This window comes from Gracilinanus agilis, chromosome 1 (genome assembly GCF_016433145.1).
Source record: "Gracilinanus agilis isolate LMUSP501 chromosome 1, AgileGrace, whole genome shotgun sequence".
NCBI classification, from domain to species: domain Eukaryota; kingdom Metazoa; phylum Chordata; class Mammalia; order Didelphimorphia; family Didelphidae; genus Gracilinanus; species Gracilinanus agilis.
The window spans coordinates 623006663-623031595 of NC_058130.1; the positions used below are offsets into that span (position 1 = coordinate 623006663).

A 24933-nucleotide genomic window follows, 5' to 3' on the forward strand; every position below is an offset into this window, starting at 1 on the left:
CTTGATATTAGAAATCAATATGCATCTTTTTGAAGAAGTCTGCAAAGAAAGGATGTGATTTCCAATACAAAGAAATGTCTCAAATGGCAGAGTTTCATGCAAGGAACCACCTGCATGAAGAAAATACTTTTTGATTGTTTGGAAATGATAACCTATAGGTATTAGCTACTTCTACTTATTTTTACCTGAAGCTAGTTTTATTATTTAAGTTATTTATCAGACCCTTGTGCTCTCTGTCCTATATTTCATGTAATTAAAAAACAAAACTCTTATCTTTTGTCTTAGAATTGACATTAAGTATTGATTATGAGACAGAAAGAGTGGTAAGGGCTAGGCTTCTTGGACCAAATGACTTGCCTAGGATCACACAATCAATAAGTATCTGCAGTCAGAAATCAGGTCTTTCTGATTCCAACCTTTGAACTGCATCCATTGTGCTACCTAGCTGCCCCTTATATTTTACTTTTCACCTTAAAACATGAATAATATGGTGCAATGTTAGACCAGATTGTGAAAAAAAAATTCTTCCTGAACAATTTCTTTCATTTGCTGGAGAACTATTTAGTCATTAAAAAAAAACTGTATTACTAAGGCTTGACCTATCAGAAGCCACTTTGAGAATTCTGATTTATGATGTCATCAAAAAGTGATATCCTTTTGACTTCAAGACTCAGTCTGTTTGTCTAAACAAAAAAGCCTTCGGATATCAAGATGCCGTTCTACTCTATTACAGAGAATATTTTGGCTAATCTGGCAAAGGCCCCAACTTTTCAATACAGAGGCGTACCAAGTGAGTGAAGAATACTTTTGGGGGCTCCTTCATTTGTTACCTATTTCAATGAATCTATCACAGGGCTTACCAGTCATGTAACTTCTACCACAGAATGGCTAGAAAAGGACACAGAGGCCACCTAATCCAACCCCATCATTTCATAAGAGGAAACAACACAGAATAAGATATCAAATGCCTGAATGTATACATTGAGTTATGGGTGGTCTCTTGGTTTTCCCTCTACTGTTTCCCTTGACTGTACCACATGGTCTGAAAACTGGTTTTTATATTTGTTTCAGGGTTGGGTTTTTTTTTTTTGAGACCTTTAATAAAGGACAATTCATCGGCTTTCCAAAAAAGCTTACTCTTTCTTTGTATAGCTCTAATTTTATCTCTTTCATTAAATCTAATGCTGCCTTTCTGTCATTGCCACACATTGTTCCTGATTCTTCCTTCTGTGGCTTTGTAGAACAATTTTTACCCATCTTTTAGGCAATAGTTCTTCTTATATTGGATGCCCTAATCTGTCTTCTCTTTTCTAGTATAAATATTCGCATTCCTTCAACCAGAACTCCCAAACTGACAAGGTTAAAGCATGGTCTGAATATGTTTTTTCCTCAGTTCAAGAAGCTTCAATGGCTTGGCTTGTCATTGTCTTTAAGTAAAACTAAAACCTAGTATTTTTAGTATTTAATTCATTCATAATCTGACTCTAGTCCATCTTTTCAGGTTGATTACATTTATTGATACTTTATATGATTTATATGTATACATACATTACATAGACACACACTTTAAAATCGTTTTATTATATTCTACATGATACTTATACTATAAATACTTCATATTCCATTTAGACTATTCTTTAGTTCCCTAATCATGAGATACCATTTTCTATCTGTATGTCTTTCCATAGGCCATCTCTGTTCTTGGAATGTTCTCTCTTCTCTATCTCATGTAACCCCTAGATTTTTTGAGACTCATTTTTGTGGCTCCAACTATGTGAGATCTTTCCTAATTTTGTCAAATTCAATTTTCTCTTCTCCCTCCCCAGTAGCTTTGTATGGATTTTGTATGCCTCTCATGTTTACTTGTTTGTGTATATATCAGTTCCCTCAGTAGAAGGAATTTAGCACCTCAGGAGCAGATATATATATTTTTTGTCTTTGTATGTCTGTCAGTGAGCTTAGTACTTGGCAACCTGGTAGAGGCTGAACACTTGTTGAATTGAACTGAAATCAGTCAGTTCTCAAATGTTATAAAAACTAGTGCCTAATCCCCCAAACTGCCCTCATTTATTTTTATAGATTTTTCTCTATGTGTACATGTTATTTCATTGGATAGAATGTAAACTCCCTGAGAGTAGGGAGTTTTGTCTTTTATTCATGCCTGACATGTACAAGGCACCTTAAAGGATTGATTGTTGACTAAAATCATAATTGTCACAAACTAGATATTCTTCTACTATTCAGTGTCTTTCCTGGAGTGTAGCTTCCGAGACTGAGCATAATATCTCAGATGTGGTCTCACCAGGGCAGAATACTGTCAAATTTATTGCTTTCTTTATTTTGGACACTGTGTCTCTTAAGTCAGTCTTATATTGAGTTAGCGCTACATCATACTATTGATTCATATTGAGCTTGCAGTTCACAAAATCTCTAGGATCTTTTCAAATGAACTCTTGTTTAATAATATCTCCTCTATATTATACTTAGGATGCTGATTAAATAAACTAAAATAGAAGATTTTACAATAATGTTAAATTTCATTTAGGAACTCTAGAAGTACAGAGGAGATATAAATTCCATCTTGTTAGAATCAGCCTAACGTTCATTTTAGTCTTTCAAGATCTTTTTGGATCCCAAGTATCAGCCAACATTTTAGTCTAATCCTCCCAACTTTTTATCATTTGCATATTTGCAAAGTTTGCTATTTATGCCTTCCATCCAAATCATGAAGTATTTTTATATAGCTCAGACTTGACCACAGATATCTGGAATATTTTGCTAGAGATATTCTCCTTAGGTGACGCCAAAACATTAAAAGACTACAATATGGGTCCAACTGTCCAGTGATTTCCTAATCTTCCTAACTGTTGAATTGTTTAGCCTATATTTCTTCATTTTGTTCACAAGATTAGAGTAAGAAAGTCAAGAGTAAGAAAGTAAAATAAGAAAAAAAGAAATTGTAAAAAAGTAAAAAACATTTATTGAATGTTTTACTTGAGTTTAGGTAGATTATGTCTATAGAATTACCTTCTTATCCACTGGTCTAGTGATCCATCTTCAGTCCAGTGAGTCCTTTAAGAGTCTCCATGATCTTTGAGGTTCTTAAAAGTGCTCCATTAATCACATATACAGTGCATTCAGTACTTTGTCATGAAATTTAAATGGACTTGAAATCTTAATGGTAGTTAGTGCTCTCTTGTTCTCTCCCATCTTATTTTGGGTCTGAATTCCCTCTGGGCCATTTTTTCTGGAAATTCAAGGATCATTTTCTAAGGATCATCCTTTGAGGCACAGAAGCAGAAGCAATATGAATTAAATAGTCTCAAGCTTTTTCTGGGGTGGTGGTGGGGGTAGGGAGCAGTTATCATTAACCAGTCCTCTCTTAGCATTGGTTCCATTTCTTCTTTGATCATAGTTTCCCTAATATAGTTTACTCTCCCCTTTTTTCATTGCATTTGATATTATCCACAGCCTTGGATTATTTTAAGCTTTAGGGCTTTCAATCTATTGCTACAAAGTCTTATCATGCCTTTGCATTCATCCTTTATTACGTTTTCCCTTCAAATTTATATACTGATGGGTCAACTATGTGGTGTGGTGGAGTGTAGGGCCTAGAATCAGGAAGACCTGAATTCAAATTTAGTCTCAGATACTTATTAGCTGTGTGACTGACTGACCCTGGGCAAGTCACTTAACCTCTTATTAGCTTCAGTTTCCTCATCTGTAAAATGTGGGTTATTTTACCACTTACCTCCTAGGGCTGAGATGATAATGTAAAGTGCTTAGCGAAATACCAAACACAAAGAGTCGCATAAATGCTAGTTATTATTATTATTATTATTATCATTACATAAATGCTTTTCTTATGTATCTATATCTTTTTTGTTAGACACTATCCCCTTTCTCTATGAAAATGTTATGTCGTCAGAATTTCAAGAGTTTCCAATACCTTTCAGGTCATATTATTTTCCTTTAGCATTTTTAGTCTATGAGATTTTTGTCTCTCTTTTCTCTGAACTCTTTGCAAACTACTCTATCTAAACTTTTTATGCATATCATACAAAGGACAATAGAATTAGATGTGGAAAAGACCTTAAATGGCATCTGGTCCAGCCTTCTTATTTATAGATAAGGAAATTCACTCAACATCAGACTTCCTATACTTCCTCTCATTGTTAATCAGTCAACAAACATTTATTAAATATCTCTTGTGTTTCAGGCTCTGGGGATATGAAGACCAAAATGAAATAGTCTATAATGAATTCTATGGTGAATTGATCAATTCTTTCCGTGTTTCTACTTTAGTAACTGAGAACAAATTGATAAATGTTTAACAACTGTCTCTGAGAAAAAAATACTCATGGACTTTGTTTAATCTGAATTATTAGTACTTTCTTATGTCTATTCAGTCAACAAAATAATAAATGAAGCTTTTGATTTGTAGTTTGCAGATTTCCATGGTATAAATAAACAGTTCCTCCTCTCCTTATTTAGGGTTTTGCTTTCCACTGGTTTTGTTATCCTTAGTCATTCCAAGGAGGAAAAGGAGGCAGGAATGAAGAAGCTGACATGGAGCTCAAGGACCCATTAAGTCTGGGACCCAACATGAAGAGACAGGCCCTGGGCAGTTGGGTAGGCACAGTGGGGTAAAGGTATTCTCTCTCTGTACCTGAAGGCCTGCCACAGCAGTCTGCCAGTGGCAGCAGTGTCTCTGTGTTATATGTGGGGTAAGCAGGTATTTGTTTAAATCCGCAGTTTCAGTCATCCGTGGTAGGTCTTAGAACCTCTTCACCATATCCCCATAGGTACAGGAGATGGGAGCCCTGTTGTACTTACATAAAAAATTGAACAATTGGCTTTCTAGATGGTTGAGTTGGCTCCAGCACATTGCTGTCAAAAACCGTTTCCTTATTGTTGGTCAATGAAAATTAATTGTGAAAATGGAAAGTGAATTCTCTCAAATATCTAATTGGTGGTTACAAATACTCTTAAATAATTATAAAACAGGAGATGTAATAATCTCTCACAGAAAATATTCTATTTGATATATATATGTATATAAAATTAAAAACATATATAAGAGAAATTTCTGAATTTTGCATTTTATTAATGCCTTAAGATGTATTAGACAAAGTCCTTTGCCAAATGAGCTCCTGCATGTTCCAGTTTAAAATTTATTTTTTTTCATTGAGGATATTTACTCTGGATATAATTTGAAAATATTGTATTTTCCCCACCCAACCACAGTTGTCAACAACAGAGCTTAGTTAGACTAGCTGGGCGTTAACATCCTTGGATTGTAAGGATAATTATAAGAAAATCACAATAAGATTATTTTAAGCTATCTAGGAGTCTCTTTAATTCAGTACAGATGAGCTATGAAAAAAATAAAATTTATTTCAAATTAGGGATATTCAGTAATGCACCACTCCCCTTTTCAACATTTATCAATGACTTTCAACATACATTAAACAAATAAGAAAACCAAGCCAAACCAATGACTTCAAAGGGAGGATTGTATTAGGAAGAACTGGGTACATACTTCTTAGCTTCTCTTCAGAAACCTTTTTGATGTCTCTTTCATCAACTTCTCTTGGGAGATGTGCCCTGGTTGCTCAATAGCTAATGTCTTTGTGCTAATTCCAATCAAACCAAGAGCTTCCTGATTCCCAGGTAGGTCTAGTCCTATAAAAATCAGGGCAAGAGGAACCAACAAACCCTGATAGAGTCAAAGCTGAAAAGGTAATCGCCAATAAATCTCAAATAAACAAGTCAAGCTCCAATAGGACTAAGCCTGATGTCTAAAAAAGAGAAGGATAGGAAGGAGCTAAGTTGTAGCCAGCAGAAGTAAGAAGGATGTTTCTAAGAGATAAGGAAAACAAAACAGCATAAATATCCTTGTCTCTTTAGCACAGGGAATTGCCTTGATAGCTTGTTTGTCTTCTAAACATTAAAACCTAAACAAAACAAAACAGAGCACAGTCCTTTTCTGCACTTGAAATACTTAGGCATTTTACATTTTAAGTGGTAGAGTTCCCTGGGGCTTTTTGCAAGATGTCTTTTTGGGTGGCTCTATTGTTTTCTGTGATGAGAGAGGGGAACAGCTGAACACATCACACCTCTCCAAAGGCCCAGCTAGTACTGCCTCATTACCCATATACTTCATGCTCAGAGGCATTCCAAGTAGTTAAGCAGCTGTGCCAATTTAGGGCTTAAAAACTTGTCTTCTAATCCTTTTAAGTTCTGTCCTCTGGTGGCCTTGCTTCTTGCTCTCCTTACCACAAGCAGTGGTCCTTGTGCTGCAGGGAATCTGCAGCCTGGCAGACCTGGGACAAAATAGGTTTTGATGCATTTTTCCTTCATGCTATGAAATAGCTCCCCTTTTGCTCTGGATATGAACTGGTTAAAAACCCAGTGGCTAACACAGTCTGTGGCCCACCTGGGTGAAGGAGCACCTGAATCAAGGAAATACATGCCTCACTGACTGCTGCTAGTTAATTCCTACTCTGGGGAGGGAGAAGTTCAAGCAGAAGAAGGGTTTTTCTTCTCTTTTCTTTTCTTTTCTTTTCTTTTCTTTTCTTTCCTTTCCTTTCCTTTCCTTTCCTTTTCTCTTCTCTTCTCTTCTCTTCTCTTCTCTTCTCTTCTTTTCTTTTCTTTTCTTTTCTTCTTTTTGGAGATTGTAGGAAGTTGCACCTGGAACTTTATGATCTGAGAGGTGGAAACCACTTTTACAACTCTCTGGTTTCATGTAATAATCTTTCATTGGTTTCATTAATATTATTAATAACATTAATAAAATGAGGAGAGATTTCTGCTTTGCCTGAGGTATATTCTATTCTTGAGATCCTGAACAGAAACATAAAGGAGATAACATTAGATTTGTAGTTTCTTGATGTCTGATTAAACTTATCCTTCATTAAAACTAAAACTTGACCCTATGGTAAATTCTGACCTTTGGTTTTCTGGGGATGAAGAGAGAATGTTAATGCTTTTCCATGGATGATGACCTCAAGGGAATTAGTGGATACACCATGGTGGTTGTCAACTGGCAGAAAGGCTAAAGGAGACAGTGATGAAGGTAGAAACCCCATTACAAAGGGAATTAGAATAGGGATAAACACCTTGTTCCTGTGTTTTGATCTTGCTGTCTTTGGGCCCCTGATTCATGTTTGCCAGGAGGGAAAATGTTTTCTCAGGTCTAATACTTTGAGGGTTCAAGTAGTAAGAGCTCTGGATTTGTCATCAAAAGAGGTCACCAAATCTTGATTCTATTTCTTATTAACTCTGTGACCTTGGGCAAATTATATCAGTAAGGTTCACTTTTAAATGAAGGAAATGAGCTAGATGATTTTCTAAGGACTTTCTAGTTCTAGGCCTATGAATTCTAAAGATTCCTTTTTCCTCCAGGGATACTGTCCCTGGAAAAGTTCCATTTTTAAGTGATGTAAGGAGTTGCAAATATGAAATGTGTCCCCAGCTAACTTGTGTAAATAGAAATATAGAACCATGTTAATTTGATACGCCACTGAATAACTTAGATGTGCATGTGTATATGCATGCACGTATGTGTGTTTTGGGGGGCACGTAGGGAAAATATGAAGAAAGGCAAAAAGAAACCAGAAGTGAATAATGAAAAGAAAGTAATAATTAAAATAAACCAAACAATAAAAATTCAAAGCAACAGGAAAAAGAGAAAAGAAGGTCCCATTTGGGAGGAGATAGATTTTAATAAAGATTCCCTCTACTTTATGATTCTTCAAAGCTCACACCTGTAAGTTTTTCAGGGCACTGGGTTGTTATTTCTCTGCATTAGGAAACTTAAATTCTTTATAGATCTGTCTGGAAAGGGTCATGAGCTAATTTAGATTAGGATAATTTAGATGGGAAAATTTGCTTTTTGACCTTCGACATGAGGTAACACAATCTCCATAGACTCTTAGAGGTCATGTAGTTTATTTCTTTTCCAGTAGTTCTCAAAAACTTTTTCATCTTAGGACCTCTTTACTCTCTGATTAAAGATTCCACAAAGAACTTTTGTTTAGGTGAATTCTATCTATCAACATTTTCTATATTAGAAATAAAGACATCCTCAGTATTATGAAAACAGTTTTGACCTCATAGACCCTCAGAAAGGATTGTGGGACAGCCTCAGTAATCCCTAGACCACACTTTGAGAAACACCATGCTATCACACTTGGGAATCTTCTTTACAAAATTCTCAAGTGTTCTTTCCTCAAAGACCTCCTGATGGGACAGCCCATTCAGAGCTCTAATTATTAGGAAATTCTTGTATTGAGTGAAATCCTGCTTCTCTATAAGTTTCACTCATTGTTTCTAGTTTTGTCCTTTGAATATAGTAACTGATATTCACACAGAACTTGAAAGTGTCACAAAATATATCTAAATCATAGACTGAGTGTTGGGATGGACCTTAGAGGTCATTTAATCCAACATCCTTATTTTAGAGATGAATAAAAGGAGGAGAGAAGTTAAGTAACTTGCCCTAGGTCATGCAGCTCTTAAGAGTAAGAGACATGATTTGAATTTAAGTTTTTCTGGCTCTTTATCTAGAATTCTTCCTACTGCATCATTTTCTACTTTCCCTCACTTAGGTTTTGTTAATAATCCTATGGTATAGGTATTATGAATCTCATTTTACAGATAGGAAATCAGGCTCATAAAGTATGACATGCCCACGATAACACAACTCATATCAGAAGTGGGATAATGTAGATCTGTCTGCCTCTAAATCCAAAACTTAGATACACTAAGAATTATTGTTTCTCTGAAGGAATACATTTAGCATGATGCTTCATCAGATGATTTCCATGTTCCTTCCACTTTTAAATCTGTGGCTCCATGATGTCTTTCAGGTCAATTTTTTGAAGGTGGGTCATTGATCCACCTTAAACATACCTAGTTCCTTTAACTATCCCTCATATAATAATAAATCCTTTCACCATTCTAGTTAGTCTCCACTGGACTTGCTCCAGGGTGTAATTGACCTATTTAGAACATAGCAATAAAGCATTTCTGGGCATTCTACTTCTATTGATGCAGCCTATAATTTTGTTAACTCTGGGGCCACCCATTTCCCAATGTAGATTTGGCCTATTTTCATGTAAATAAAACACAAGCCTTTTTCACATAAACTGAAAAAAAGAAAATGTGTTCCCCATTCTGTTCATGTACAGGTGATTATTTTTGGAATATAAATGCAGGACTATAGATGTTCCCTATTAAATTTCTTCAAGTCCATGACCCCTCTTTCAACCCTACTCTCGACTCCTGAAAGATCTTTTTGGATCATAATTGTCAGCCAATGAATTAGCTTCTTTTTTCAGACAATCACTTTCCTTTCCTAAAAGTTTGTTGTTGATGTTCAGTCATGCCTGACTCATTATGACTCCTTTTAGGGTTTTCTTGGCAGGGATACTGGAATGGGTTACCATTTCCTTCTCCAGTTCATTTTACAGTTGAGAAAACTGAGGCAGAGAGTTAAGTGGCTTGCCTAGAATCACATAGCTAGCAAGTATCTCAGGTCATATTTGAACTTAGGGAGGTGAGTCTTCCTGACTCCATGCCTGGCACTCTATCCACTGTGCCATCTAATTGCCCTAATGCTTACAAACATACAGTTCAGTGATTCAGTCTAGGTTGTTGCTCTAGAATCTAGAGCATCAGTGGTTCCCAAACTTTTTTGGCCTGCTGCCCCTTTTCCAGAAGAAAATATTACTTAGCCCCCTGGAAATGATTTTTTTTAAAAATTTTTAATAGCAATTAATAGGAAAGATAAATGCACCTGTGGCCATCACTGCTCCCTTGGATCGTTGTAGCACCCACCAGGGGGCAGTGGCACCCACTTTAGGAATCACTGCTCTAGATAAATATCAGCCTTACTGATATACGTGTAGTTGTGCCTAGTTTTTGTTTTTTTAATTTTGAAATTTTTGAAATTTTGAATTTTGAAAATTAGACTATATACCTACCTCATATCCAACAGAGCACCTCTATTCTCCACGAATCCTTAAAATAACTGAGGACACAATCTGCAATTGATGTGATGTTTTATGTTGTCTATAATTTTAATAAGTGTTTTGGTCATAAATTCATCCAAATCTTAGAGAAAATCTTGACAGAGTGCCAAGGAAAATTCTCCTGCCATGTGTTGCCAGAGGCCTCCATCCTGGTAGACGTTGAGCAACTAATATGTATATTTATTCAACCAGTTAAATCTACCCACCTGTACTGTTGACTAGTCTACACTTTTCCATATTTTCCAGGATAATGCCATGAGATACATTTTTGAACAGGGAGATTAGATTAGATTTCATATGCATAAAATATGTCTTCCACCAAGCTGCCAATGCAATTCTCTCGAACTTATAATCTTGGAGAATTTCATGGGAGCCCTAAAAAATTAAGTGACTTGCCCAAGGAATGAGAGAATTTGCTTAAATACATATGGCATTACATACATACAGGCAGTATAGACCAGAGGCAAGACTTTAAGATCAGGCATTCCCAGTATTGAGACCAGCTTTCCATTCACCTTTTAAGACATGGTTGGCTGAAATGCAAATTTACTTTTTTCTCTTGCATTCCCTTGATCTGGTAAGTTTGGTAACTCCTGTCAAAAAGGAAATGAGTCACTTTGACATTACTCAACTGTATTGAGTTGGTGCCAGGGCTAGTTATCATCACTTTCCTTCCTAAGGCTTACAAACCTATTGTTCAGTGATTCATTTTGGATCTCTGCTCTGGATAAACATCAAACTTTCTGATGTAGAGTTTGTAGCCCAGGTCTTCTTCACCATTTGGAAAATTGCACTATTTGCCGACCTCCAGTCCTCTGGAGCACCTCTTTATTCTCCACGATTCCTTAAAATCACTGAGAATCAGAAAACCTGCAATTTGCAACCTGAAACCTACAATCACACGTGCAAGTTCTTTCAGGGCATTGAATTCATTTAGTGTAGCGAGGGGGCTCTCTTTCAATCTTGAATTTCAGTTCTTTCATAAGGGTGCCTGCCCCACCAGTGTGAAGCTATGCTATGAGAAACATTAAGGGCCTACTATGTGTGAGGCACTCTGCTAAGGACTCTGGATAAAAAGAATAGGAAAAAGACAGTCCCTGCCTTCAGTGAACTTACAATTTAATAGGGGAAGACAATGTACAAAAGGAAGCTAAAAATTGGGGTAGGAGTAGTTGCTAGTGTCGGAGGAAATCTGTATGATGATGATGATGGTAGAGTTAAAACCAAGCTGAGTGACTGATGGATAAAGGAAGAGATTTTTGGGATCTTGAGCCCTTTATAAAGGTATTTTTTGTTCTGCTCTCCAATCAGAGAGGTAGAAGCAACTGAAGCTCCTGATGAAATGTGAATAGCAAAGTTGAAGCAGTCTGCATGTTGATGAGTTTCTGGGTGATGGGCATTTGAAGAGGATGATGGAATTGAAACCAAGCACAGTAGCCACAGATGAAGCTCAATCTAATAACACGGCAGTAATAACAACTCACTCTCTCTCTTTTTTTAAGGTTTACTAAAAATTTCATAGACATGTTTTATTTGTTGGGATAACCCTGAATTCACTCCTTTTTAAAACACTGCTTTAAAATTTTCAAAGTACTTTGTACTTGACAAATTTAAAAAAAAAATTGTAGTTCTGCTTCTTTCTCCCTCAGATGCTCATTGTGCGATCTTTCCCTAAATAGCAAACCTACCTTTTGTTGTAATTTTTATTTTGAATGTAGATTATAAAGGCCTTAGTCATGAAGGAAGAGGAATTAAGATTGCTTTGCTTCACACAGGAGAACAAAAAGGACTAGTAAATAAAGCTACAAAGAAGTATGATAATAAGAAAGACTTCCTGAAAATTAGAGCTGTCCATAAGAAAAATAAGAGGCTGCCTCATGAAATAGTGACTTCTTCCTTACTGCTTTAAGTAGAGTAGAGATAATTACTCTTTAGAGACATTGTAAAGACAGTTTTTATGGATTAGACTTGGATCGCCTCCGAGTTGCCTTCAACTCAGAAATTCTATGATGCCTAGAACAAGAAATAAGGAAGGTACCCTTTTTGGTAGATGCCACAGTTATATCCCATTAATCTCCTTCTTTTCTTTAGTAACCTTTTAGCCATGATATTCTTTTTTCCCTAAACAATCTTTTTTGTTCTTTGCTTAGACTGTTAAGAATTAGAATATTTTGATCAGATAACTTCACAAAGTAATGAATCCTGTAGAGGCTCATAAACAGGAAATGTTTCCATCTAATTGTATTGGAAATCATATATCTCCACTAGAGGTCACACTTTATTAACATTGCATGGTAGACCAATGACTAATAAAGAGGGAGATATGAGCACCTTTAAGAGAATTGTTTTGAATTGGTTTATAATAAATAATAATGTCCAACTCTCGATTTTTTTCTTCTCATGATGCCAAAAGATACTTTATCTAAACTAGAACACATGGGATGAGTTTCTTTCCCTAGCCACTTTTCTTCTTTTCTATTCTGCCAGAATGGAGCTAACAGTATGGAAGGGGCAGAATGGTACTAATTGTTGCTCCTCAATATTAAAATTGCTTGACTGCTGTAGTTTCTTTGTAGTGAATACAACTATTTTAATTTTTCAAATTTTTTATTAATACAATTAATTTTATTTATTATTCTATTATGATTATGATTTTATTATAGTGTTAATATTAATTTATTTTATTAAGATAATGTATTTTTATGACCATGCTTTTATAATGTAATTATTATTTTTTTCTCCTGTAGTCAATCTCAAGGTTATAGTGAACTGACATTAGGTTCTGCTGAGCAATTTAAATAACTTTATCATATTGCTACCACTCAACAAAATAAGTGCTTTAATCTACAGTCCTATTTCTCCTATACACAGGGGAAATTAATATACCACATAAGTATGACAATACTGGCCCACGGATTAATTCACAATATAATAATCCACACATAAATACTTATCTATAACATTGAGGGATGTGGCATTGGGTTCTGGGCTTTAGTTTCTTCAGTCACTAAACGTTTAGCCAGCCTTACCTCAGCTTTATACTGCTCACAATATTGCCAAGTGCTGGCTTATTCTAGTGATTACTCTCCAGTAACTCCATCATAGCAGCAAACTATTTTTTTCCTTTAGCCTAGCTCAACTAAAGTAAATGACTGAAGAAATTCTTTAGGAGAAAAACTAAGAAATGGGCTTTAACTAAGTAGAAAGAAATCCTTCTGGGGTAAGGAGGTTAAAAAATCATGGAATTATAGCTCCAGAGCTAGAAGTAATCTTAGAGGCCATCTAATATACCTTCCCCCCATTTCCACCACACACTTTATATAAAAGATACTGAGGCTCAAGGAAGATGAATGATTTGCCCAGTGCCACATAGATTATAAGCATCAGGGATAGGATTTGAATCTACATCTTATTTGCAGTCAAAGTTCTTTTCACTATACCATATTGCTTTGCTTATGGTAAAGGATGTGACATAGAGAAGGAAAGGAGCATTGGATCTATGAGGATATATAATGGATTTCACACCCTTAGAATATAGAGAAGAACTGAAAAAAAGAGATATAACTTGATTATTGGTGACTGTTGAGGGGATACAGAGCTGTTCATATGTCAACTTTACATCAACAGTCTAGATATATTATTTTCTAAAGTTATGTGTGTGGTATGAGGTTGAAGATATCTCTAAACTTTTAAAATCTGATCCCTACTTCAAGTGATTACAGAGACAAATGAGACTTCCGAAAGAAGTATTTATTATAAAGTTTTTCTTGGCATTATGAAGTTCTGGTTAGGGAAATGAATATTTTAAGAGTACAAGTTGTGTTTTTGCCACTGCTTCCAGTGGAAAGGTAGGACTTTAGAAGAGAAAGGGGATACTGAATCATTGGGTTTCAAGTTAGAAGGACCTTAGAAATCTAGTTCAATACTCCATTTTCAAAATGGGGAAACTGAGGCCCAGAACACTGAGGTGATTTACCCAACGTCACACAAGAAACCCTGGGCAATGAGAGGCAAGGATTTAAAAAAAAACAGGTCTTCTTCCTCTTCCTCCTCCTCTTCCTCTTCCTCTTCCTCTTCCTCTTCTTCCTCTTCTTCTTCCTCTTCCTCTTCTTCTTCTTCTTCTTCTTCTTCTTCTTCTTCTTCTTCTTCTTCTTCTTCTTCTTCTTCTTCTTCTTCCTCTTCCTCTTCCTCTTCCTCTTCCAAATGGTTCCACTGAACCATTCTATGAGTAAATAGATACTTAAAAAGATGGAATTGGTGATTTTGGACAGTGACAACCTAGAAATAATGACTTCTTTCTGCAGTACAGAGTGTATCTAATAAGGGCCATCAAGAATGTATTAGTTGAGAGACTTATGGATCTGCTCAAAAGTGTTTTAAACTGAAAATAGAGGTAGAGGGATGGGAAGAAAAGTTAAACTAAATTTGCATTTATTAAGCACTCACTAGGGGCCAAGGACTTGGGAAAGGGACTGTGGATACAGAGACAAAGAAATCAAATGACTTTAAATTAAAATCAAAGTGCTTGTGTTCTCCTGAGGGAATATATAATCAGATAAAAATAATAACAAAATGTACAAAACATAAATGCAAAGTGTTTGCTTTAGTGGGAGAGGGTGAGATATAACAAACTGGGTTAAATAGGTTAAGACATACACAGGAGATAGCTCTTGAACTGAATCTTGAAGAAAATGGGGATTCAAGGTAGAATTGAGGAAGTAGTGAATTCCAGGTATGAGGCACAGTTTATACAGAGTTAGAAATTCAGAGATAGATGTGGTGTGTAGGATTGTCTAGAATATAGAGTTCAAAAAAGGAGAATAATGTGACCTGATCCCAGAAAGGTAGGTTGGAGTCATATCTTGAAGGGTTTTACATGTCAAATAGGAGATTTTGTGTTCAATCCTAGAGGCAAGAGGGAACCACTGAAGCTTCCTGCGGACAGAATTGGCACAATCATATTTCAGCTTTAGGAAATAAATTTGACAAATTTTAGGAAAAGCATCTAAAAACTTGACTTGCATTACTAAAAACAAATCCTAGAATGTATTATGAGATAGGATAGGAGAATTTAAAAAGAGAATCAGTGATCAATAATAACTAGCATGGGTTCCCTAATTACAAATCATGCCACATAGATTTAATTTCATTTCTTTACTAATTTATTAGACTCGCAGCTTAGTGAAATATTGCAGACATAATAACTGATATTTATATAATGCTTTAACATGTACAATTGTAGTATGCATGCATTTTCTCATTTGAAATTTCAGTAGTCTTTGATAAAGCCTTTCCTATAAGTTTCCTTACACTGTTGACAAAATAGTAAAGTGTGGATTAGATGACATAGTACAATTAGATTAATTCAGAATTTTTTTTGGATGATGTCCAAAAACTAGGTGTTAATAGATTTATATAAACTCAGAAGGAATTCTTTTTAAAAAATTATTTAGAATATTTTTCTATGGTTACATGATTCATGATCCCTCCCTTCTCTCTTCCCTCCCAGAGCTGACAAGCAATTCCGCTGGGTTATATATGTATCATTGTTCAAAACCTTTTTCCATGTTATTCACATTTGCAGTAGAGTGATTTTTTAACATCAAAACCCTAAGCGTATCCCTATTGAACTACTTGATTGATCATGTTTTTCTTCTGTGTTTCTGTTCCCACAGTTCTTTCTCTGGATGTGTATAGCATCCCAAGTCATTACATTGCTGCTAATACAAAAGCCTATTACATTCAATTGTGCCTTAATGTATCAATCTCTATGTACAATGTTCTCCTGGTTCTGATCTTTTGCTCTGCATCAATTCCTGGAGGTCTTTCCAGTTCACATGGAATTCCTCCAGTTCATCATTCCCTTCAGCACAATAGTGTTTCATCACTATCAGATACCATAATTTGTTTAGTCATTCCCTAATTGATGGATATCCCCTTATTACAAAGAGCGCAGCTATGAATATTTTTGTACAAGTATTTTTCTTTGTTATCTCTTTGGGGTATTAACCAAACAGTGCTATACCTGGATCAAAGGTCAGGCAGTCTTTTAAGCTCTTTGGGCATAGTTCCAAATTGCCTTCCAGAATGCTTGGATCAATTCACAACTCCACTAGTAGTGTATAGTGTCCCAATTTGCCATATCCTCTCCAACATTTATTATTTTCCTTTACCATTATATTGGCCAATCTGCTACGTGTGAAGTGGTATTTCAGAGTTGTTTTGATTTGCATTTCTCTAATTATGAGAGGTTTAGAACACTTTATCTTGTGCTTATTAATAGTTTTGAATTTTTTATCTGAAAACTGCCTATTCATGCCCCTTGCCCATTTATCAATTGGGGAATGGCTTGATTTTTTTTTTGTACAATTGACTTAGTTCCTTATGTATTTGGGAGATTAAACCATTGTCAGAGAGTTTTGTAATTAAAATGTTCTTCCAGTTTGTTGCTTTCCTTCTAATTTTGGTTGCATTGCTTTTGTTTGTACAAACCTTTTTTAATTTGATATAATCCAGTCATTCATTTTACATTTTGTAATGTTCTCTATCTCTTGCTTGGTCTTAAATTCAGAAGGAACTCTTGAGTGGAGTGCTGAAGGGATCTTCCTTTAGCAAGACACTAATTTTTTTTCTCAATAATATACTCTTTGAATTTGTAGAAGACATAAAGTTGGTAGGAATAGGTAGCCTGTGAATGACTGTTAGTATTTAGGATGATCTGGAAAGGGCGGAAAGATGGATTAAATAAATTAATGTGATAACAAATATAAAGTCCTGTTCTCAGATGAAAAAATTTAACTTCATAAGGACATTATTTTATTCTTGAACAAGATGTGAGAGACATGGTCAGATAACAATATAATCTGTGGTTTTAGTGGACTACAAGGTCAATGTTAGGTAACAGTGTGACAGAGTCTGAAAAATTAAATACTGATTTAAGTTTCCTTGGGAGGTATAGTATAAAAAATGAGAGAAGAAATAGCTCTGCTGTACTATACTGTTATAAAAAATCTTCTATATAGAATACAGGGGTAAATTCTCAAAAAAATCGAGAATAATATTACTAGATTAGAGAATATCCAGAAGAGAGTGACCAGGATGATAAGATTACTGAGGCTTATTGAAGGAACTGGGGATGTTAAACCTGGAGAAGATTAAGTGGGTGAAGCAGTGGGTATGATAGATATCTCTTTAGTATTTTAAGAAGGGCTTCTATGTAGGAGAAAAAGATGAAGTTTGTTTTGCTTTGTCTGAGAGCACAATTTTCATTCAATGAAAAGAATAACTTCTTAAAATTAAAAGAAGGCAATGGATTAGATTTGATTCAAGAAACACTTTTAAAATACCTTCCCAAGTTCAAATGTGGCCTCAGTTATATACTAGCTATGTGATCCTGAGCAAATCATTTAACCCTGTTTGCCTCAGTCCTCATCTGCAAAATGAGTTGGAAAAGGAAAATGGCAAACCACTCTAGTCTAGTATCTTTGCCAAGAATATTCTAAAAGGGGTCATGAAGAGTAGGACATGACTGAAACCACTGAATGATGAAAGTGTATCAGGCACTGGTCCAGGTGCTGGGGATATGAAGACAAAAAACAAATAGTTCCTGATCTCAAGGAGCTTTCATTTTACTATATATAATGCATATAATCAGTAAATACAAATGATCTCTAGGTATGAGATTATCTCAAGAGTCCCTTAAAACTTAATCCAGCAGATATTTATTAAGCAACTACTACTATATGTAAGACACTGGAGGCTGAATGACTAAAGGAACAAAATGTTAGGCAGTGGAAAATATTCTTCTTTCAGTTACAAATTGGATAAGATTTTTCTCTCAGACCCATTCTAACTCTAGGAGTCTATGATTCTATGATTTGAAGTTTCTTGATAACTTCTCCAAGTCCTGTTTTCCTGATTTCTTGCCACCTTCAATCTCATCAAATGATGGCAGCTCATGAAATATACATGATAACTTTCCCCCCTTTATGGCCATATAGCACAAAGAAGACAGTGTAAGTGTTACTTTCATTTTATAGATAAGGGAATAGACCCAAGGGGTTTAAGAGACTTTCATGTGACCACATAGGCTTTTAGAGGTGGATCTAGAACATTAATCTAGATCTTCCAATTCCAAGGCTAGTTATCTTTTCTTTATACACTTCACTGCTTCTCTGGCGTCCTCTGTTATATAGCCAAGTCAAATCACTTGTTCCCCACCTACTTTTTGCTGCTCATCTAAAGGAGTGAGATTGTCCTTTTCTAATTCTTCAAGCCCAAGAGGTCATTGGATCAAATGATTATGGAATCTTTTACTCAGGCTATCATGTAATATTATATTATAGAAAAATCATCACAGTAAGATATTGTTTTACCGTTTTATAAATTTAATCATGTATAATGTTAGTTCATGTGAAACTAAAGAATCCAAGGGCTTTGCTTCTATACATTTTATTTGCTTTGTATAGGTAAAAGGAGACTTAATTATGAATCAATCTTTTAAACTGTATTAAAATTAGACCAGTAGAAATCATGTATATAGTAATCAGTTTTCATTATAAACTTTCACACTTTTCAATTTCATATTTGGAAAGTGGCATCTGTCATTGCTGATTAATTTTTAGACCACTAAGGATTCATATAAAGTCAAATTTCATCCTTCAGAAACCTGAATTTAAAACAGTATTAATTTAAGCTCATCAAATTCCAATTCCTTATTATTAGAATCCAGTAATTGAGTAAACTTCTTAAAGTTTTACAAATGCATTAGTTAACTAATTTCTTGCCCCCTTTTTTGGGTAGGGGAAACTAGCACATATGATTATGTGCCAGGCATTGTGCTAAGCCCTGGGCATACAAGAAAGGCAAAAAACACAGGCCCTGCCCTCAGAGAGCTCACATTTTAAAGGGTGAGATGACATGCATAAAATAATAAATTGTATATGTAAGATTTAGACAAAGAATCTTGTACTGCAGACCAGAAGAAATGAAAGATAAGCAATGCATAGACTCTACCATCAATGTATATAAAGTCTTGTAATGTTATAAATGTACCTATAATACAAAATAAAGAAGTAGAAGCAATAGTACATGTAGTGTTTTTCATTTGTGACTGGGTATCTGCAGTGCTTAGTATAATGTTTTATATATACTAGGCATTTTAATAAATGGTTGTTTTTAAACTGAATCGAATTACAATACAAAATACTATTCAAAGTAAAAGGAAAGACAAAAGTTAACATTGTAGTTATTGTAAGAATTTAATGAATAAATCTAAGAAAATATTAAATAAAGACATATATAAGATAAACTGAGGATACTCTCAGAGGAAATGCACTAAGATTAAGGGGTCTGGGAAGGCTTCTTGCATAAGGTGGGATTTTAACTCAGACTAATGAAATTGGGAACTCCAAGCACAACACTTGGCACAATTCCTGGCTCATGGTAGGTAGGTGCTTAAGAAAAATTTATTGACTCATTAATTGAGAAGAAATATTTAAGTAAGTGGAGATAGGCAGGAGAGGGATATAAGTATAAAAAACTTATAGTCAGTGGGGTACTATGGTGGATTAGGCTTGTCAGGGAGGTTTGGAAGAACCAGAATATGGAAATCCTTGTGATGGTATGCAGTGAGCAGTGGAAAAGGTCTACAATATGCCAATCCAATTGAGAAACTGTGTATTATCAAGAATTTCCAGATCCTGTGTGCATTGGACATATATTGTGTTGTGTAACCTAATAAGAGTCTCACCAAGCCATGGGGGGGTGGCAGGTGCTGGCTATATTAGTGTGAGTCATTGTCTAGCTTAGGAATTATCTAAAGGAACATCACTTAGGTGTTTCCCTTCTCCTTAACAGTTACATTATATGAAATGTCTATTAGGGTTGTCCTCTAATATAATGACAACTGAGTGGCCCTGAAAATGGGAGAACTGTGAAGGAAAATGGGAGATGCCTCATAAAACTGACTTGGGTTTTTTTTTTCTGTAATACAAACCACCATTGACCTGAACTGCTGTAATTGGGCATATGTTGCAAATATCATACAATCTTGAAAATGCCATTATATTCAGGCCTTTGCTTCTATCTGGAGTTCTATTTACTGGGCACAGGGTTAGAAGGATCTGAATTCAAATCTTACCTCAGAAACTTACCAGGTGGGAGAATTTACTTATCCTCTTAATCCACATTTCCTCTTTAAAATGGGAATTCTAAGGTTTCTGTCACTCTAAATCACAGGGTCATATGATTTTATGATGAGGGTCCACAGGTTTGAACATGGAAATAGAATACTTCAATTTAACATGTAGATGGAAAATTGATTTTATGACTTGGCTCCATCATATCATTAGGGGGTTTAAACCTATATTTGGAGGGTTCTTAAGCACTCTGTTCAGTAGCTGGAGAAGAATATTGATGGACGGCAGAGATGATTTTATTTTTGTCTTTGTCTTTGGCACCTAGTGAAATCAAGTCAACAAACATTTATTAATCATCTACTATGAGCCAGACATTGTGCAAAATTGTGTGGATACAAAGAAATGCAAAAAACATTCCATGCTCTCCAGGAGCTCACAGTCTAGTGAGAAAGACAAAATGTAGAAAATCCTTATTGGGATGCCATGCAGAATGGGCAGAGAAAATTTGAATCAGAACTACAGTTCTTTAAGAATTAGAGACTCACCAAGACTACACCAAATGTCTTTGGACTCCAGAAGGAGGACTACTCAGTTGAAATGTTCTTCTTTGAATCCCCAAAGCTGGAGTTCATCCATTAGTTTAGATTCTGAAGGAAAGGGATGAGGGTTCTCAAAATAGTTGGTTGGTAAATCAGTGATCTTAGGCTAATCTATGGGGCAAGTGTTCAGCATTTAGTGGGATGGAAAGTGTCCAGGACAGTGTTTTCTCAGTCATCAAAAGTCAGAATCTCAGATTGGGAAAGGACTGGAGAGGTAATCTAGTCAACCCTGTACCTGAACAAACTAACTAATAATAATGGTTAGCATTTACATACCTTTGTAATTTGGCAAAGTACATCATTTGATAATCAAAAACAACCTTTTGAAGTAGATACTGTCATTATCCCTATTTTAAATTTGAGGGAATGGAGGTCAAAAGAATGAGTGACTTACCTGAGAACTTGTAAAGATCTGAAGGAGGAACTGAACTAAGATCTTCATTACTTCAAATCCACCACTTTATCCAGTCCATCAACTAGCTGTCCTAAATTCTTCAGCAATATACCTGGAAAGTAACCATTCTTGGTTTGAAGACCACTAATGAAGATATTCTTAACTAGGGTCCATAGAACACATTTCATGTTTAGTGAACTTCAAAGGGAAAAATATTACATCTTTAATTTAAAAATTCCTAACTCTAATTTAGCATATCCTCCAATAATTGAAAAAAAACCCTATTAGTCTGAGAAATTGCAGAAAAGGTTTTATCAGACCACCAAAAGAGTAACACACACACGTACACACACTCACACTCAAATTTAAGCACTTCCTAGAGAATAGGAAGTAACTTCTGAGGGCTACTACTCCTTCCACTTCTAAAAGATTGTAGCAGAAATACTTTCCCAGAATTAGGTCTAAATCTAGGACCAGCATATAGAATGAATTCTATTAAGTTTTGCAGAGTGTAATAGAAGTAAGGAAGGAAAGAAGAATAATAAGAAGGAAATAAACATTTCTTAAATGTGCACTATATGCCAGGCACTATGCTTAGTGCTTTATATATATTTTCTCACTTAATCTTCACAACAATCCAGAAAGGTAGATGCTGTTATTACCATCATTTTACAGTTGAAGAAACTGAGGCAGACAGGTTAAATGACTTGCCTAGGTTCATATAGATAGTATCTAAGCTTTTTCTGATTCTAGGATCAGCACTCTACCCACTGTACTACTGAACTCTCTGAGTTCTTACTAGTTTTTAGTTGTAGTTCTGGTCACATAATTTTATTTCTCTGGGCTCTGGTTTTCTCCTCTATAAAAAGAGGAGATTAATTTGGATGATCTCTAAGGTTTCTTCTATCTACATAATTTGATATCCTCTATTCTTTCTAGTGCTAAAAATTCCTAATTAGATTGAATGCCCATTACTTGCCAAAAATATATTCTAGGAGCGATACTAAAGAAGATACATTAGTTAAACAGAAATGATCCATATAAACACATGGAACAAGGCAGATGTCACTAAACTATTTTTTTATCACAAAAAATTTTAATGTATGTATTCTCACAGATGTATAATTATAAATATATAAATTATATCTGTATATTAATATATAAATATATATTTTAAAACTTATAGGAAAGTAGAAATAAAAAAACAAGATAGACAAAATAATATTTATTCCTAGATTCAATAGCTCTTTTTCAACAACTTCAAAGGTGTCTCTGCACATGGACACCAGAGAATAGCAAGGAGAAATAAGCTCTTCTCAAGTGAACAAAGAAATAGAAAAAAAACAACAAAACAGGAAATACAAGAGATATCTTCAAGAAAATTAGAGATATAAAAATGGAAAAATGTCCATTATTAAAAGACAAGAATAGTATGGACTTAGTAGAAGTAGAAGAAATTACGAAGCAGTGACAAGAATATACAGAAGTGATATATGAGAAAGATATCAAAATCAACAAAAAACATAATATTGTGGTTACTGATCTAAAGCCATATATCCTGGACAACAAATCAAATCAAATTGATCTTAGGAAGCAATGGTAACAATAAGGCTAGGGGTGATGACAGAATTCTAGCCGAGTTATTTAAAATCCTAAAAGATGATGCTATTAGAGTATTGCATTCAATATGCCAGAAAATCTGGAAAATCCAATAGTGGCCATTGAATTGTAAAAGATTAGTTTATGGCTCAATCTTAAAGAATAGAAATGCCAAAGAATGTTCAAATTACTGACCAATTGCACTCATTTCACATATTAGCAAGGTTATGCTTAAGATTCTATAAGATAGGCTTCAGCAATATGTGAACTGAGAACTACTTGAAGCTCAGGCTGGTTTCCAAAGAGGCAGAGGTACTAGAGGCCAAATGATGAATATTTGCTGGATTATGGAAAAAACAAGGGAGTGCTAGGAAAAAATGCATTCATTGATTACACTAAAGCCTATGACTGTGTGAATCATAAGAACATGTAATGAGTCCTCAAAGAGATGAGAGTACTAGATCATTCTACTTATCACCTGAGGAACCTGTATCTGGGTCAAGAAACAACAGTTAGAATTGAACATGGAACAACTGAGTGGTCTAAGATTGATAAAAAAAATATGACAAGACTGCCTATTGTCACCTTATTTGACTTAATTGCAAAGTATATTATGTGAAATGCTGGATGAATCAAAAGCTAGAATTAATGTTGCTAGGAGAAATATCAACAATCTTAGATACATATATGATAGTTCTCTGATGGAAAAAGTAAAGAATTAAGAAGTCTTTTGATGAGGGTGAAAGAGGAGAGTGAAAAGACTGACTTTAAATTTAACAAAAAACCCCTAAAGATCATGACAACTAGTCTCATCACTTCCTGGAAAATAGAGAAGAAATGGAAGCAGTGCCAGATTCATTATTGGGCTCAAAGATCAATGCAGATGATGACTGCAGCCATAAAATTAATAGACATTTGCTCATTGGAAATGTTATGAATGAAATTTAACAAAAAGTTAAACTGAGATATGTTTCTCTGAGAAAGATATCTTATTATCAGAGCTGGTAACCTGAGAATGAGATGGGGCAATAGTTGCCTCAGTTTCTAACCAAAGATCCAGAATTGAAAAAGTGATTCATTTTTATAAGCATACTACAAAGAATACTACAGAGAAGTTTGTATCATGAGGTAGTGGACAAGATGATTGGTTATAAAAGTGAGGTGAAAGGAACAACATGATTGTTTGAAAGCTTGGTGGTAGTGAGGGGCTAGCAATGACCTCCTTCTCTCCTGTGTCTAAGAAGAATTCATTTTTTGAGTCCAGTTGTGGTTTAGAGATAATGTACCAGACTTTTGGGACAGCAAACCAGACATCTTTGAAGGATAGTTTGAATGGTGTAAAGATATTAGCTTAACTCCCTTATAGCAAGCTACAACCCAGAAGGTTAGCTACATTTCTTGAGGTAAGAACTGAACAATAATAAGCAAGAGAACTGGATTTCTACATCTAACCTATTACAAACTGGCTTAATTCTGAATTAAGTGCAGAGATAAAGCACCTTGACTTAGACAATTATAAGGGAAAGCCAATTAATTGGAAATAGAATCAATAAAAGGGATATAAATTCAATTTAGACTTTTCAGTTCCTCCCTTTGATCCACAAGAGACAGTGATGTTTCATAAATTCCTTAAATCAAAATGACTCCTGTGATAACTCTAGCAGTCATTACTAAGAGTTCAAAGACATCAAATTTTCTAGTGTAACTTGAAGAAAGACTTTAACACTAATGCAAAGTTTAGAAAGCATTGTAAGGCAGAGGGCAATAAGTGTCTATTCACTAAGAATATGAAACAGGCTATTTCTTGCACCTAAGTAAACCAAGAGAAGAGATTCCACTAGTAATCATTGAAGAGAATAAGATGGTGGTGTCTCTGGATCTTGCGTAGGACTGTAACAATTTCTTTTTTTTTTTTACATTTTAAAAAATTTTTTAGAAAAAAATTTTCCATGGTTACATGATTCATGGTCTTGCTCTCTCTCCCCCTCTACCTCCACCCTTCAGTAGCTGATGTACATTACCACTGGTTTCTTCCTGTGTCATCAGTCGAGACCTATTTCCATATTATTGATAATTGTTCTAGGGAGGTCATTAAGAGTCTACATCCTAATCATGTCCGCATCAACCCATGTGTTCAAGCAGTTGTTTTTCTTCTGTGTTTCCAC

The 24933-nt window shown here is 35.0% G+C and overlaps 1 protein-coding gene across 1 annotated transcript in view; it reads left to right on the forward strand.

Annotated features, from left to right (window-relative positions):
• Positions 1-711: 711 nt before the first annotated feature.
• CNBD1 (cyclic nucleotide binding domain containing 1) overlaps positions 712-24933 on the forward strand; it is a 621665-nt gene continuing 597443 nt past the window's right edge. Inside the window, 1 exon segment of the mRNA XM_044683798.1 lies at positions 712-790. Coding sequence (XP_044539733.1) covers positions 712-790 — 79 coding nt within the window.